The sequence below is a fragment of the Rhinolophus hipposideros genome (assembly GCF_964194185.1).
Source record: "Rhinolophus hipposideros genome assembly, chromosome: 22".
Classification (NCBI taxonomy): domain Eukaryota; kingdom Metazoa; phylum Chordata; class Mammalia; order Chiroptera; family Rhinolophidae; genus Rhinolophus; species Rhinolophus hipposideros.
In genome coordinates, this window is record NC_138068.1 from 22302503 (window position 1) to 22320171 (window position 17669).

The window sequence follows — 17669 nt, forward strand, 5'->3', positions numbered from 1 at the left end:
CCTCTGTGCTTCCTGAGGGGATTAAGGGCACTCCTTTAAAGGGATTCCTCAGAGAAACACATCTGAACCAAGGCCTGGGATCGGCACCTCAGCTCCAGGGACACAGTGGCTCCTGAAGAATATGTGCCAGGTGGGGCACCTCAAGAGATCAGTCAACACAATCACAGACAAAAGCTTGGAAAGACCACAGCGACTATGTTCACGGAAAAAAACCCCAAATCAATCTGATTTTATAGGCATATCAGCAGGAGTCACCTTAAGTGCAAGTATTCTAAACAACTGAATTTTCAACCTGGTATTTAGAAATCAGCAAGTCCAAACCTTAATTTCACATATGACAGATGTCGGAACAGACCAATAAAGCCAAAGGAATTTGCCCCAGGCCACACAGTGGATCAGTGGCAGTACTGGGACTAAGCGCAGGCTGCTGACTCCTGCTCCAGTGCTCCTTCCTTAATGGGCTGATGCCCACCCACAAGCGAGGCCCACAGGACACAGCAACTTCCCACACACGGGACTAGTGAGAATCCGGGCCTCCTGTTCCAGGACTCTGCCATCCAGAGGGCACCACTAAAAACAGTTCCTGTGCTTCTGACTGAGCTGGGGGGACTGGCAAGCCCTGCCTCCACCTGCTCAAGGGAGCTTTGAGGTCATGGAGTCCATTCCACCTCTGGCCTGGATCAAACGCAAGTAACCTCAAAACAGTGTGAACTGACCCAGCAATTACACCCCTAGGTATTACATACATGCAAGAAAACTGAAAATGTGTTCACACAAAAACGCACATGAATGTTCACAGCAATATTGTTCATAACAGCCAGAGTGGAAACAATCCCATGGCCCATCAACAAATAAAAGGATAAATGAAATATGGTGCATCCATACAATGGAATATTATTTGGCCATAAAAAGGAATGAAGTACTGATCCATGCTACAATGTGGATTACCTTGGAAAACATTATGCTATGTAAAAAAAAACAAAAACCAAAAAACAAAAGCCAGGTACAAAACACCACATGTTGTATGGTTACACTTACGAAATGTGTAGAATAGGCAAATCTATAGACAGAAAGTAAATCAGTGGTTGCGAGGGACTGGGGCGGGGAGTGTGGGAAGTGACTGCTAATGGGTTTCTTTCTGGGGTGAAGAAAAGGTTCTGGTACATAGTGGTGAAGGTTGCACAACTTGGTGAATATACTGAAAACCACCAAACTGTATACTTTAAAAGAGTGAATTTTATGGTATATTAAATTAAATCGATAGAAAAGGAAAAAAATCCAAAACTGTATGAATGATGATATATGTGAGAAAAGTAAACAGAGTTTTATTCTCCAAATGGAGGTTTCCAGACTCCTGAGATGTCTGCAAATGTACTCAATGGACATTTCCAAAGTTCCACCACAAAAATATTTCCAAAAGTATATTTCATATGCTCAATATTTCCTATTTCCATAAAGAGTGACATATGAGACTATCTGTCACCTCAGACCCAGCTAGATCAACTTGTATCCTGTAACTTTATAACAGAGTCGTCTAAACCCAGGGCAGGAGGAAGGCAGGAGAGAACTTCAGTTTACACCAGCCATACTCCTACAGTGGGAGAAGTCTTGTCCTGCAGGTTCAGGAAACACCCACTGTGCTAACACAGACCTGGGCAGCCCAACCCTTGGGGAAGAACGGCCATTCACTAAGGAAAGGGAGGAGAGGGAAAAGCTAATAAATATTACCACTTGAAACTTGCACCCACAACCTTAACTTTCAAAATAAAAGAACAAACCAAAAACCCAGCCTGTTCCCACGGTCATGGAATCCACCACCAGCTCAGTTCCTCTCTGGTTGTATGACTTGCCTCAGAAACCCATACTCCCCAAAGCAGATCCACATGCTTCCACCCCCACTGGTTGTGAAACAGCCTATGTGTAGAAGGGTGTGGGGACTGTTATGACTTCCGTGTAGTGCTTCACACAGACCAAACTCAAGCTTATCTGTGACCCCACTTTGCCTGTTACACATATCCCCCCGTAATAAACTTGCTTCTTCCTCTTTCACTATCCCATCAAACACGAAGTTTGTTGTGTGCACCCTTTAAATTGGCCTGTGGATCACTGTATACATTACATCCTCAGTTTCTTGAAATCAATTACTGTATTCACAGCACTTACTACAATTTGACGCTATCTTGTTCATGTATTTGTTTACTTTCCTCTCTCTCCTCAGACTAGAAAAGCTGCACATGGGTTGGGACCTCAACCCTCTAATTCACAACTACATCCCTAGGTCTTAGCACAGAGCAGCACACATATCTTTGTTGACTATATAAATGTGTACTAGAAGTATGTATCGCTAATTTATTGCCTCTTAAAAACCTTAGAACAGGGCAGGAATTTCCCAGTGCAATGCTATAGATGCCACTTTATTAAACATTTTCCCTATGGCAAGAGAGGGTGTGACTTTTCCTGTTTAGTTCTTACACCATCTTGTTCTGAATGTGGCCCAGAAAAAAATGGGTTTCAACATGCCACTTTAGGGACTTTCCCCATTCACTGTTCAAATTAAAGTCTGACACCACAGAAATCCGGCAAGGCTGTGAAATCTTTTACCTGACCTCTGCAGTTCTAAATAAGGAATCCCTCGTGAAACAAACAGGACAAGGTATCAACTGGTTAACAGGAGGGAAACTCATTATCAGCCAATAATCTACCCTTGTTTGGGGAAAACCAACATCAAAGAATTTAAACAAAAATCTCCCTTTGTTAAAATCAAATGTCACTTCCTTTTCTGTGTCTTCCTTTGCATTCACTCCCAGGATAAAATTATCTGCTAAGGAAGCAACATACAGAAAGACCTAGAAAATCACTCTGGACTAAATGTCTTCAATTTTGGTTCTGGTCTCCTGACAAGCAGAATGCGAGCTCAGCTTCTGGAAGAAAGGCCAGTCCTTCAGAGATCTACTTCCAGGGTTCTGCACCAGGAGCCAACAAGTTCTGACCCACTTTCCAGGCACACTGCACCCTTCTTCCTCCTAACGAGCTCCATCCTAATAAACTTCATTCCTGACGAGTTGTGCAGCCCTGTAGGAGCAGGAAGGGGAGGCAGCCATATAGGACCAGTATAGTGGTTGTTTTTTTAAAAAAAACGTAGCCCAGACCGCCTCCATCACAATCACTGTTGGGCTTATAAAAGTGTGCATTCCTGGGTGTCCCCTAGCCAGCCCTACATAATTAGAATCTTTGGGAATGGGGCTCAGGACACTGCAGTTTCAACATGCCCACCCTCCCAGTCTTCTGCACAATCAAGTCTGAGAACCAATGGGATAAATGCTCCCCAGGAAAGGCATGCAGTTGATTAAGAGGAGACAGGAAAAATGGTGAGGGCAGGGTCTGGGGACGGAAGCTGGAGAGTGGAGAGGGCATGCTCCGAGGCAGTGGCCGTCAAGACGGGTGAGCGGTGGGCACAGGTGAGGGTGCAGGTGAGGACCGGCTCTGGGAAGGATCTGAAACAGGGCTTGGGAGGCTGGTCAGACGCGAGGTCGCAAAGCGGACTGGTCAGGGCAGCGGGGAGGCGGGGAGGGTCTGGACGCGAGGGGGAGGAGCAAGGGTGGGAATAAAGGGGAGGCTCTCCGGGTCGGGGCGAGGAAGTGAAAATTGGAAAATGGGGGCCACAAAAGGCGGAGACCAAAGTAGGACAGGAACCCGCGAGGACGGTAGACGAGACCTTTCCTGGGACCCAGTGCCTCCCCTAAAACTCCGGGCCTTGACAAGCCTGAGTGCGGGTCCAAGGCCAGGGATAGGGGGAGTTTGGGGGAGATGAGCCCAGTCAGGGACGCCCTTAAGCCTGAGCTAGGGGTTCCGGAGGTCGCTTGGGCCAGGCACGGGGCGCCAGAAGGTCCTGAGATCTCCCGGAGAACCCCGCTCCAGCTCTGGCTCCCGGAGTCTCCTTCACTCACCATCGCCGCCGCCATCTTGGATCCACGTGTCGCCGTAATGACGTCAGCGGAAGTGGTGTTTCCCTGGTTATGAAATTCAACTCCGCGAGGTTCCTCCCGATTTCAATCGCTCCTGCAGTTGCGGTCAGGAAGGACAAAGTACACTTCGCACCTGATCGGTAGCCTGGTCTGGGCAGTCAAGTCGCTGATTAAGGGAGGAGAGAGGATGGTGTAACTATGGGAGCCATATTAGCTCCTGGCAGAGGCTGCTCCTCCCCCTTCTCCACTGCATTGTGGGTAATGGGAGTGTGCGTAAACGCGCTTGTTCTTTGGGCTCCATCTTTACTATTGGCAGGAAGACCCGTTGCCAGGGTTACCTGAGTCCGGGATTTGTGTGAGTGGGGTGGGTACCAGGGGTCTAATAGCAGCCCGACTCTGAGAATAATTTATAATTATATATTTGATTCCTTGCTTGACTATCCTATGTCCTTTCCAATAGACTGTAATCCCCATGAAGGTAGGATCCTGTCTTTTATTTAACCTCACTCTGCTTCCTTCTCATCTGTAAAATGGGGAGGGGATTATTATAATACCTTCATCATAGTTTTATGATGAGGACTCAATGACATAATGTTACATAGCATGTATTCAATAAATAATCGTCATTATACTGTTATGTATACTCCTTCAGGCATATTGTAGGTGCCCAATACAACTTATTTATTGAATGAATGAAAAGCAGCATATTTAGTGGAGGAAAACATCTATGAATGTGGACTTCACCATGTGCTAGTTAGGTAAGTATGTGACTTGAAGCAAGTCACTCAACCTTCCTAAGCCTTAAGTTTCCACTACCTGGAAAAGGGGATTCAAAGATTCATGGTATTAAAATTGGGAGAGACCTGAAAGTTCTTTTGGTCCATGTGTCACTGTTAAGTGGATGTAGTACCAGTGCTGACTGTGGCCGTTTCAAAAGTTGTTAAAAGAATAATAATGGTTAATAATAATAATAATAATAATAATCAGCACTTACTGACCATTTACTGTGCGCTGCAGCATTTAGCATTGTGCTAAAACTATTCATAAAACTTTCTTATCTAATCTTATCTCTTGGCAGGGGGCAGTTGAACTCTGATCCCCCACCTATGAGCACCAGTACGGTGGAGTGTCTGCAAGAATGATTGCCAACAAGTCCTCCCATCTTTGCGTGAGCATGCTCATGCTGTTTCCACCATCAAGAGATTTTGTTTCTCCTTCCTTTGAATCTGGCTGGTCATATCACTTGCTTTGACTAATAGAATATGGTAGAAATGACTGACAGTTCTGGGCCTTGGCCTTAAGAAGCTTGGCAGCTTCTGCTTCTACCATCTCAGATCTAAAGAAGTCTGGCTACCTTGCTGGAGAGCCACATGGAGAGGGAGGGAGGTGCAGCCAGCCCCTCAAGCCATTCTAGAAACTCCAGCTAAGCACTAGAATTGTGAATGAAGTCATTTCAACCCCAGCTGAACCACCATCTGAATGCAGCCACATGCATAACCTCATCCAACACCAGCTGAGCCCAGTTTGTTCTAGATTGTGGAGTGGTTTCTCATGCAGCAATAGAAAATTGAAACACACCCATTAACTCTTGTGACCCGCACAACCATTCCGAAGAGTAGCAGAACAGATATTCTCCCCAAGGGGGAGGAAGCTTGAGAGATTAGGAGGTACATGCCTGGAGTCTCATAGCTAGTAAGCTATAAATTGCAAAATCCGGTTCTCCTGGAGCTTGCATCCTGGGTGTTTCCCACCATTTCTGGATGCCTGAAGAGGGATGACTGATAAGGACAAAGCTCCACAAATGTCGTATTGTCCCTCCTCAGTACTTCCATTTACCCCCTCCTCATGCTTTCTATTTTTCCCAAAAGGCTTTCATATCCCAATCTCCTTTGGTAATACACACCAGAATCCTGGAGCTAGACTGCTAGAATTTAGATCCCATTCCCACCTCTCACTAGCTCCATCACATGGGTAAGCTTCCTTTTTCCTTTAAAAAACTTTTTTATTGTGGTAAAACATACAACATATAAATTTTACCATTTTAATTGCTTTTAAATGTACAATTCAGTGGTATCAAATATATTCACAACATTGTGCAATCATCATCACCATCTATCTCCAGAATTTTTCATCATCCCAAACCAAAATTCTATACTTATTAAACACTCACTCCCCATTCTACCTTACCCAACCCCACCCTGGCCCTGGTAACCACTATTCTACTTCCTGTCTCTATGAATCTGCCTAATTCTAAATATCTAGATACCATAAATGGAATTATGCAATGTTTGTCTTTTTGTGTCTGGCTTATTTCACTTAGCATACTGTTTTCAAGTTTCATCCATGTTGTAGCATGTATCAGAATTTTATTCCTTTTTAAGGCATTTGGGTTGTTTCCATTTTTTGGCTATTGTGAATAATGCTGCTATGGACATAGGTATACAAATATCTGTTCTAGTCACTGCTTTCATTTCTTTTGGGCATATACCCAGAAGTGGAATTGCTGAATCATGATATTCTATGTTTAACTTTTTGAGGAACTGCTGTACTATATTCCACAGTGGCTGTACAAGGGTTCCAATTTCTCCACATCCTCACCAACACTTGTTATTTTCTGTTGTTGATGCTGCTTTTAATAATAACCATCCTAATGGGTGTGAAGATGGGAAAGTTTCTTAACTTCTCTAAACCTCCACTTCCTCATCTGTAGAGCACATATCATAATACCTAATAGGATGGTTATGCGGACTGAGTAAGTTAATACATGTCAAGAGCTTAGAATAGTGCCTGTCACATGATAAGTGCTATAGTGTATACATGTTTACTACTATTATTTTGAGGTCAGTAAGACAGTCCTTATCTTTGGAATGATGGAGACAATAAGATAAAGAAATGTTGAGAAATGTGGGCAAGTTTACCCAATGAATCAGAAGGGGACTAAGGTTTGACTCAAATCCACTGAGTCGCATCCATGCCTCTGCTATAGAACCAAACAGACAGAAAAAAACAAAACCCAAACCAAAGTGCGTTTATAGTAACATCAGAGCATGTAGTTCCTAATACCTATGAAAGTGCTTCTCCAAAGAGAATGGGTAGGAGGTGCTGGGCTTAGAGGAAGCAAATCTGATCCTTAGGTGTTTCCAAGGAGAAGGGTGGGATGTACTAATCTGTGTCCTCACATTAGTTTCAGTTATCTATTGCTACATAACTCACCACCCTAACACTCAGCAACTCAAAACAAAGATTTATGATTTCCCTGGATTCTGTGGGTTGGCAATCTGAGCAATTCTGGTGGTATAACTTGGGATCTCACATAGTCTCATCTGATGGCTCAACAGGGGCTGGAGGGTATAAGGTGGCCTCGTATGTCTGGGTGGTTGGCGCTGGCTATCAGACAGGCCTCTCTCTCTCCATGATCTCTCATCCCCAAAGCGGTAGCCTAGGCCTTTTCACACTGTGGTCTCAGGTTCCGAGGGTGAGAGTGAAAGCTGTGAGGCTCTTCCTGAGGCCTAAGCTTCAGAACTCTCATAGCATCAGTTCTGCCACATTCTATTTGTCAAAACAAGTCACGAGGTCAGTCCAGAGTCAAAATGGGAGGCGACCACACAAGCTTATGAATTTAAGGAGGTGTGATTCGTTGGGGGTCATTCTGTAATAATCACTGCACCATCCTTGCCTCAGCCACCTTCCTCTCTTTCACCTAGGCTTCTGTGGTAGCCTTCTATGTGGTTTTCCTACTTCTATTCTTGTCACTCTAATCTAGTCTGCATTTACCAGCCAAAGCAGTCTTTTAAAAACAAGAATCAGGTAGTGTTTCTCCCATTTAAAACTCTCAAAGGCTTCCCACTGCAATTCACATAAAGTCCCAAGTCCTCACCCTGGACTGCAAGGCCATGCATGATCTGGCCTTATCCCCTACCATTCCCCCCTTCACTCATCCTCCTGCAGCCACACAGACCTCCCTGGAACTTGCTGAGCTCATCTCCATCTCAGGGCCTTTGCACTAGCAGTTCTGTCTGTCTGGAATCCTCTCGAATTTTGTGTGCTTGGCTACTTCTCATGTTTAGGTCTCAGCTCAACTGACTGTCACCTCCTCAGAGAGGTGTTTCCTGGTCACACACACACACACACACACACACACACTTTGGTTATTTGTTATTGTCCATCTCCCATGAAGGCCTAGACTAGGGCTATATTGTTTCCAACTGAATCCTTATTAAACGTGCTAAAAAAAAAATTGTTGAATGATTGCATTATGAGTGAATTTCAAGCCACGCTCTATCAGTTGGAAATAGATTCAGCTGTAAGGAAGACTCCCAGACGGCCCTCCCACCCCCAAATAATACTGGCTTCCCAAGATGGACATTTACTCTCCTCTGTCTTAGCATGGTTTCCTCAACAAGCCAACTTGGGGACAAGGATTCGAGCAAAAGTACGTCATTTGGGAGGTGAAGGGACCTCAGAAGGCAATGGCCTGTAGGAGCTATCTGCCAATATTTAAATTTTCAGGAATTTTGTGAGCCGATTGTTGAACGTAGGCATTACTGAAAATTAAGTTATATATATTTAGAATTAAATAAATGATATTAAAACAAAAGCATTTGGTATTCGAAACACATCGCTTCCGAATCATTTTGCTCTTGAGTTATTCACACCTCTGTTATGTGTCTGATAGTCATGATGTGAAATGATGCGCCACTGCATACCTCTTTCCAGCTCTGTGTTCGGTGGAGTTGGGTTGGGAGCAGAGCCAACTTATCCATTAACACAGTGCAGCAGGCCCACCATACTTTTAGGTACCACGAAAATGTTTGAAATAAATTAGTTTCTTTTGAAATCAGAAGGAAAAAAATGAACCATGGGGTTGAAGAAATGTTTTCATATGTGTTACAATGCTAACACATTCATTTGTACATCAATGCAGTTGTCAACTATATATTTAATTTAATGTATATGTGTGTGTATATGTACATATATATATAATATAATGTATGTCCCACAAAGACCCATGAAAATCATAATGCAGTACTGGTCAGTAGCTTGAAATTGGCCACGGTGGGACTCTACACCACAAAAATCAACAAATGTTACAAATTAGGACTTGAATTATTGTTTTGCCAGCGAAATTTTTCTGTCGAGGCCCAGATAGTAAATATTGTAGGCTCTAAAAACTGTGATTGGGTCACCACTACTCAATGCTGCCTTGTGGTACAAAAGCCGCTACAGACAAGAAATAACAGTGTGTTTGTGTTCCAACACAATGTAGTTTGTCCTAGTTTGCTGAACCAAGTCTAGACTTACAGTGATGGAGAAAATGGTAATAACGCAGATGAAACTTTAAGTGTGTTGTGTCTGTAGCTGTTACATTGTGATTAGCACAAAAGCATGACAGTATTAGAAACTCTCACCTTATTCAGCAAAAGAAGTTGCTCATATCATCGACTCATGAGTGAAGATATACATACATACCTCATTATTTTGTTTTCATCTTATTCATGAATATACATGAAACTATCAACCCACCTTCATGCTGGAACTATATTTGGAGAAGGTATGTTGTCACCCAAGATACCACTGTGGGTAACTGAAGCTGAATCCTGTGGGGAAACTCTGGGAAGCAACGCAAAACACATAGCTCAGAGTTAATCCCAACCAAGAGGCTAGGGAGCTGGCGTATTTATATACTAACTCCTAAAAGTTATTGGTCGTGGACTGATCCCAGAAGTTATTAATTCCTTAGGCCTTCTGGCCTTCTTGGAACACTGGCAGCTGAGGCTTTTTGCACTTTTAGAAAAAAAAAAAAAAACACTCAGGCACGGTGACGCAGAATGCAGCACCTAAAAGCCCAGCCTATGTTAAGTGACACTGAGTGCCTGCCACACCCTCGTGAGGATCGTCCCGGCTGACATGGTGGCTATGCCTAAAATACCTTCAGAGATCCAGGCTCCATTCCGCTTGGCCATCCCTAGAGTTAATTCATTTTCCTCAGGGTCCAAGGTGGCAGCTAGAGCTCTAGCCTTCACATGTACATTCTAGGCAGCATGACAGAGGAAAAGATGAAAAAGAAGGGGCAAAGAGCCCACATCAGTTGTCTTTTAAGAAAGGACGCTGAAAGGTGCTAGACCACGCTTCCACTTACAGCCCATTGATCTGAACTTAATCACATGGCCACGCTTTGCTGCAAAGGGAGTAGGAAGTGTAGCCTTCATTCTGGGTAGTCACACACCCCTGATGAAAATTGTATTTCTCTAGAAAAAGGGGAAACATGGTTATGGGGACAACTACCAGTCACTGACTGCCAACCCCCAAAAGGGAAGGGATGCAAAATAGAATGCAAATTGATACAGCCTTATGTCAGATATACTGTGATGAAGACCCATGCATGACAAAATTGAGGGCCCAGGTCGGGGAATAAAGACGCAGCTTTATATTCCAAGTCACAAGGGGGGAAAATGAAACAAGATTAGGCTCAGCTTTCTCTATATTGTAACTCAAAGCCATAGCTACAGGCCAGATTGAAGCAAGCCCTTAACATCTTAGAATGGCTCATTGTACCCGTGCCTTCCTTTGCCACCTTCCAGGGGAGGAGTGCATGCAGTTTTGCCATAGAATTGGTGGCACAAAATTTATCCCCATGTTTTTGGTTTTTTGTTTTTTATTTAATAGGCTTCATATTTTAAGAAAAGTTTTAGGTTTACAGAAAAATGAGTGGAAAGTACAAAGTTCCTATATACCCCCTTATTAAGCCCCCAGTTTCTCCTATTATTAACATCTTGCCTTAATGTAGTACATGTTACAATTGATGAGCCAATATTGATACATTATCATTAACTTAAGTCCATAGTTTACATTCAGGTTCACTCTGCGCTATACATTCTATGAGTTTTGACAGGTACACAATGATAGATATCTACCATTAAAAATATCATACAGAATAGTTTCACAGCCATAAAAATCCCCTGTGCTCCACATATTCCTCCTTCCTCCCCTCCCTTCCTCCCCACCAAACCCCTGGGGATCACTGAGTTTTTATTGTCTCTATCGTTTTACCTTTTCCAGAATGTCATGTAGTTGGAATCATACAGTATGCATGTAGCCTTTTCAAATTGGTGTCTTTCGCTGAACAATATGCATTTAAGATTCTTCCATGTCTTGATAGCTCATTTGATTTTCTCACTGAACAATAGTCCATGATATGGATGTACCGTAGTTTGTTTATCCATCACCTATTGAAGGACATCTGGTTGCTTCCAAGTGTTGACAGTTATCAATAAATCTACTACAGATAGCAGTGTGTAGATTATTGTGTAGACATAAGTTTTCAACTCCTTTGGGTGAATACTAAGAAGCGCGTTGCTGGATTATATAGTGAGAATATGTTTCATTTTATAGGAAACTGGCAAATGTCTTCCAAGTGGCTGCACCATTTTGCATTCCCATCAGCACTGAATGAGAGTTCCTCAGGCTCCACATCCTCACCAGCATTTGGAGCTGTCAGTGTTCTGGGTTTTGGCCATTCAAATAGGTGTGTAATGGCTGGTATCTCATTGGTGTTTTTTTTTTAATTTGCATTTCTCTAACGATATATGATGTTGAGCATCTTTTCATATGCTTATGTTGCATTTGCATATCTTCTTTGTGAGGTGTCTGTTCAGGTGTTTTGCCCATTTTCAGTCGGGTTATTTGATTTCTTACTGTTGCATTTAAGAGTTCTTTGTATGTTTTGGATGTCAGTCCTTTGTCAGGTACGTGTTTTGCAAATGTATTCTCCCAGATTGGAGCTTGTCTTTTCATTTTCTTAATGCTGTCTTTCTCAGAGCAGAGTTTTTAGTTTTAATGAAGTCCAATTTATCAAGATTTTCTTTCATGGATCATGCTTTTGGTGTTGTATCTGTCCCCATGTTTTCACCTGTCTTTCCTGTGACCAGAGGGCTACATCAGAGTGTAAGGCAGTGGAAACTGATAGAGCAGTAAGGCATGAATTGACTCCCTGATCTTGTCCACATAACAATAGGCTCCAACTCTTGAGATCATGTCTTAGTCAGCTATTTCTATAACAATACTATGTAACAAAACAACCTTCAAACTCAAAGGCTTATAATATTAAGCATTTATTCCTCTCTCACATGTCCACAGGTCAGCTGGGGTTCAGTTGATCGAGACTGGGCTCAGCTGGGTTTAGCTGCAAGTGGCAGGTTGGGTCCAGATCTGCTCTCCATGTCACACATCTTTCTTGGACCATGTTCTTTTCAGGGCAAAAAGCTGGATGGCAAGCCAGCTCCATAAGCACAGTTAAGCCTCTGCTTACACCACTTCTTCTGACATCCCATTGGCTAAAGCACATCTCATGGCTAAGCTCAATATCAATGGGGCAGGGATGTCCATACTCCCGCTATGGACTGCCAAACAGCAATTCAATGTACCACAATCATGAGTGCAAATTCTTACCACAGGATCCTGGGCTCTGCTTTCAGATACCCAAAGACACAGCCCAAACCAGAAAGCAAAAGAGAAATGGAATTACCAACTAGGTAACTTGAAACACTGATAGCTTTGTTTTCCACTGTTCCTATACCCAGTTCGTAAGGTTAGACTCTGTGCTACTCAGGGGTACAGAATCAGTTCAGTAGAGGGTTCCACGCGTCCCTGGCAGGGGCTGTGATCGCAGTCCTTCAGGGAATGCGATAGTATAGAAAGGTATCATTTGCTCCCCATGTCCCTGTCACCTCTTCTCATTGCTCCCCTGACAACAAAAGCTAAGTGCCAGGGACTTTTACCTGAGACAACACGCAGGAAAGGCCCACTCCCTCATTGTCTTCTCTGCTTCCTTCCCATGTCTCCTTCCCCTCCACTGAGAGCTTCCCATCAGGGCACCTTCCCATGTCTCCTTCCCCTCCACTGAGAGCTTCCCATCAGGGCACCAGATACCTCTCAGGAATCACATGTCCAGACCCCAGGATTCCTGCATTGGTGGATATAATACGAACAACTGTGATGGCTTCGTGGCCATGGGAAATGCCCCCAGCACTGGGGGAGACCCAGACCAACCAGCTCACACAGCAATGTGACTTGGAAGGGAAGTCAGGGTCCCAGATCATGAAGAATCATTCCTTTCATCCTGGCAGACCCAGATCCTTAGACACAAAAACCCATCCAGCATCCCAGCACCAGGATGATAGGCAGAATAATGCCCCCCCCCAAAAAAAAGATGTCCACATCCTAATCCACAGATCTTGTACAGATGTTACCTTACATGGCAAAAAGGACCTTACAGATGTGATTAAGGATCTTGAGCTGGAAGATTACTCTGGATTATCCAGGTGGGTCCAGTGTAAGCACAGGGGCCCTCATAAGTGAAAGAGGGAGGCAGCAGACTCAGAGTCAGAGAAGGAGGTGTGATGACTGAAGGAAAGGAGCCACAAGTCAAGGAATGTGGCAGCTGGAAAAGCCAAGGAAGTGGTTTCTCCCCTAGAGCCTCCAGAAGGAATGCAGGCCTGCCCGCCCATTTCAGACTTCTGACTTCTGGAACTGTAAGATAACAAATCTGTGTCATTTTAAGCCACCAAGTTTGTGGTAATTTGGCACAGCAGCGATAGGAAACTAACACAGCAACTACTTGGGGGCAGTTAGAAAACTGAGTATTGAACCGCGCTTCTCTTTGCACTGTTGGCCTCGGGGAGGGGCCTTCCCCCTTTCTGACGTGTCATCCAGCAAAAAGGCAAGTAGATAGTCAGGAACTGGAAGAAACGCTGAGCTGTCAGGAAAGCCTTTAGCATTTGTGTCTTTCATTTAAATATTTATTTCATTACTTTTAAAGTTTCCTATCCAAACCAAGCTGTAAGGGGGATCCAACTGTCCCAGGCAATCGAAATATCCATGTGGGGTCTCCTGAAAGGAACAGATTGTGGATCGTTAGAGTCAAAAAGATGGTCCAGTTCAACCCACCCACTTGCCAGATGAGGAATCATGGCTGGAGTGAAGGTGGGTGTCTGGGGGTAGGAAGGGTGAGTGGGCACCGGGCAGCTGGTGCTGGAGCTACCTCACAGGTATCTCCTAAGCGTCTGGTCCCATCCGTCATGGCTGCTGTTGGTACTGGCTCTCCGTGGCCGTGTAGAAGTCGTCGAGCACACTCTGGATATATTCAAAGGTGGGCCGCTCCTCAGGGCGGTTCTTCCAGCAACGAGTCATGATGTTGTAGAGCTCCTCAGGGCAGTGCTCTGGCCGGGGCATCCGGTACCCACGCTCCAGTACCCGGATCACCTCAGGGTTTGACATCCCTGAGAAAGAGCCATGGAGTTGAAAAAGGAGGAATGGGGACGGGAGCACGGGAGGGCAGTCACTATTGCCTCCCCCACAGCCATCACTCCCCACTTCCTCATGGGAGCTGAGCCCCTCCCACCGTGAAAGCCAGATACTCCCTTCCCCAGCCTCCCCTGCAGCAAGGGCCAGTGGGAGTTGCAGGGGAGTCTCCCTGGAGACTTCCAGGAAAGGTTTTCCTCCCTGATGAAGAGCCTTAGGAGGACACACACTTCCTTCTTCCTCTGGACACCGTGAGACAATGTGAGCCTTGCAGCTGCAGCAGCCATCTGGCCACAGGAGGAAGACAATCTCAGAGGAACTAACCCAGAGTCCTCAGAGCTGCTGAGCGCCTGAACTAACCAGTCACCACGGCCAGACCCCTTATTTCGGGGAACAATAACTTGCCTATTGTTTCCACCATTCTCTCAGTCTGTTATTTGGTTACTTGCAGCCTAATCCATCCTGATGGATACAGGGTTCTAAAACACATTGCCTCTTTTTTCCTGGTGTGCTCTCAAGAAAAAAACAGTCACGTGGCCAGACTGATGTCACCCTATGGATGAGTGGTACCATTTCCTTGTTCAATTCAAGCTTGTTAGTTATCCTTAAGAACAACCATTTAACTGTCTATGACCCCCAATTTTGTATTACCAATCTTGACCTCCAAACTCATATATCCAAGTGCTTCCTTCAACTTCTTTACTTGGATGTGTACCAGTCACCTCAAATTTAACTGGGCTAAAACAGAACTCTTGAATTTCTACTCCTAGACCATCACCCAGCTGCTCAATTAAACCACAAGAACCATCCTGGATTCTTCACTCTCCCTCACCTTCCACATCAGCAAGTCACATTCTTTCTTCTTTTGAAACATAGCATGAACCCATCAGCTTACCTTTTGTCACTATCACCACCTTTGCCTGTGCCACTGCTGTGGCTGCCACCATATCCCCAGCCCGCCATCCACCCTCCATGCTGAACCAAAGCAACCCTTCAAAAATGGAAATCAGATGATGCCATGTCCCTGCCCCAAACTCTCCAACAGCTTCCGCATACTTAGACGAACACCACGGGCCCTGACAGACCTGGCCCCTGCCAACCTCACGGTCTGCTGTCCGCTCTCATGCCTTCTCTCCAGGTGCCTGGCTTCCTTGCTGTTCTTTAGGCACACCTCAGGCTGTGAGAGCTAGCAGTGCCTTCTACCTGAAATCCTTTCCCTCGATCCTCACTCAGCTGCCTTTCAGTGCAGATATGACCTGCTCTAACAGGTGCTTCCAGTCCAGAGGAGCCCATGTCACCACCCCTCACACGCCTCTGCTGCGTTTCCTTCTCAGTAGCGCTCTCCAGCTGAGAGTGTCTGTGTAGCGTGTGTTCTTCCAGGCTAGACCGTGAGCTCCTCGCGAGTGGGGACCTCGTTTCTAACACACTACACCCTCAACGCCTAACGCATGGTAGGAATTTGACAAAACTGTTGGATGACCAGTGTCTGTATCTTTTGCTCCTAATCTTCACAGCCAGTTCTGCAAGGTAATATCAGGACCTATATTTTTTACAGGTGAAGACACTGAGGTAGAAGTGAAGTGAATTTCTCAAAGTGTAATAGTTGATGGGCACAGGATTCAAACTCAAGACTGTTTATATAAAAGTCAGGGACTCTTTATATCTGCCTTTCCCCCTCTTCCCAGTGTTCTGGCTACAAATATCTCAGGAGACATCCCAACCAAAAAGAAGCAGAGACCATTATTTACTGAGTTCTGGGCACTCTACATGGTGGGTGTATCTTTGTTACCCACTGGTCTACTCAGTGTAGGGTGCTGGCCCCAGGCGTGCAGACAAACTCATCCATTCCACAAATAGTCACAAAGCACCCACTAAGTGCCACGCACAATGGCAGGCAGTGCAGACACACTAGTAAGGAATAGAGACATGGTTTCTAGCCTCACGGAGCTCAGAGTCTGATGGGTGAAATATTAAACAAATATTACGTTGGTGCAAAAGTAATTGTGGTTTTTGCAATTTTTTTTTGTATAAAACATTTAATTTATTGGTCTTTCGTAGGACTTGACGCCTCACCAGTGTATTACAACTGAGCCATTAACCTTGTGGCCTCGTCAACATTGAGTGCTTCGTTTTCCTGACGCTGCTGAGGAATCAGCTGTTTCTGCAGAGGTTCAAGGGAAAGGCCTTTTGAGAAGTGTGCAAGTTCCTTTTGGATATCTATAAAAGCTTTATTCACTCTCTTAACTTGGCCATCATTCGCAATGTTTATCTTCTTAAGGTTTGTGGTAACGGGTTTTGCTTTACTTTTCACCTTAAAGTGTTTTTGGCTGGCTATGTGAAACATGTTCCTGGACTTGGGCCCTCTCCGTTTGTTTTTGGCCATAGTCTCTCCCCAGACCTCCGCAGGGTACAACTCGTGCAGCCGCTTCTGCTCCAGGTGACGCCACCCGCACGCGCTGCAATTTTTTTTTTGACCTTTTAAACCACAACGAATTTTGCACCAACCTAATACATAATGATCAATTGTGATGAGTGCTCTGAAGGAAGCAGGTAAGGTGAATGAGAAGCCCAAGGGACCTGTATGGCACTTTAGATAACCGGGTAGTGGGTGCAGCATGAGGTGAAACTGGAGAAGCAGCAGGGGCGGGATCACGCACAACCTCCAGGCCATAATTAGAGTTTGGGATTCTGTCCTAATATGATGGGAGACCATGAAGGAGCAAGATCTCTGTCACAATTTTAGAAAAATCCCTTTGGTTGCAAATTGAGAATAGCCTGTCGGAGAGACGAGAGAAAGCAAGGTGACTGGTTAGGCGGCCACTGCACCATCGAGGTGAGAGATGTGGGAGGGGGCCATGGAGTTAGAAGTAGGAAGACTTAGCATGTGTTTTAGACTCAAATACCCAGAACCTTGTGACTTCTTGGGTGCGGTAAGGGCTGAGAGGACAGGAAGGGCAGAGGACTTCAGGCTTAAGAAACCGGCTGGATGGGGTGCCTTTAACTGAGACGGGGCAAGTGAGGAGAGATTGCAGGTGAGCATCAAGGACTCCATCTGAATGGATGCACTGACAAGAGAAGGGAGCCCGCTGGGCCCCCGGAAGCCGCCCCACACGGATGCCGCCTTCCCTACCTGGGTACGGGATCCGGCCATAGGTGACGATCTCCATCAGCAGGATACCAAAGGACCAGACATCCGACTTGATGGTGAAGGAGCCAAAGTTAATGGCTTCAGGAGCTGTCCACTTGATGGGGAACTTGGCCCCTGCAGGTTGGACAGAGCAGAGTCAGGGAGAGCCTGGGGAGCAGTCAGGGCTGAGTCTCTGCTAGGGGGAGGGGACAGGACAGGGCACAGCTGCCCACAGCTGCCCCCTGCAGAACTACGATTTCCCTCAAATCTGGTCTCTG

General features: G+C 45.2%; 3 protein-coding genes across 7 annotated transcripts in view; all 3 read right to left on the bottom strand.

The window, feature by feature from the left end:
- The window catches only part of TM9SF4 (transmembrane 9 superfamily member 4), a 46372-nt gene extending 42156 nt beyond the window's left edge, over window positions 1–4216 (bottom strand). The window contains exon 1 of one of the 3 annotated variants that reach the window (XR_013992295.1): window positions 3948–4087. Coding sequence is in view for 1 of the 3 variants with exons in the window: in XM_081034183.1 (XP_080890309.1) it covers window positions 3948–3962 (15 nt within the window). In the remaining 2 variants the exon portion in view is untranslated. Of the gene's footprint in view, window positions 1–3947 lie in introns of all 3 variants that reach the window. The other 2 variants (XM_081034183.1, XM_081034184.1) reach the window with 2 other exon arrangements.
- Window positions 4217–10626: 6410 nt separating this feature from the next.
- The window catches only part of HCK (HCK proto-oncogene, Src family tyrosine kinase), a 36407-nt gene continuing 29364 nt past the window's right edge, over window positions 10627–17669 (bottom strand). For all 3 annotated transcript variants that reach the window (XM_081034299.1, XM_081034298.1, XM_081034300.1), the window contains exons 12-14: window positions 17395–17526; window positions 14005–14242; window positions 10627–13853 (exon numbers count right to left, since the gene is read on the bottom strand). In XM_081034299.1, the coding sequence (XP_080890425.1) occupies window positions 14040–14242; window positions 17395–17526 (335 nt within the window). In that variant the 3' untranslated portion in view covers window positions 10627–13853; window positions 14005–14039. The remainder of the gene's footprint in view (window positions 13854–14004; window positions 14243–17394; window positions 17527–17669) is intronic.
- Window positions 16294–16647, bottom strand: LOC308491203 (ribosomal biogenesis factor-like; the record flags this gene model as incomplete). Its single annotated transcript, XM_081034301.1, has 1 exon — window positions 16294–16647. The coding sequence occupies one exon, from the start codon at window positions 16645–16647 to the stop codon at window positions 16345–16347; it is 303 nt and encodes a 100-aa protein (XP_080890427.1). The 3' UTR covers window positions 16294–16344.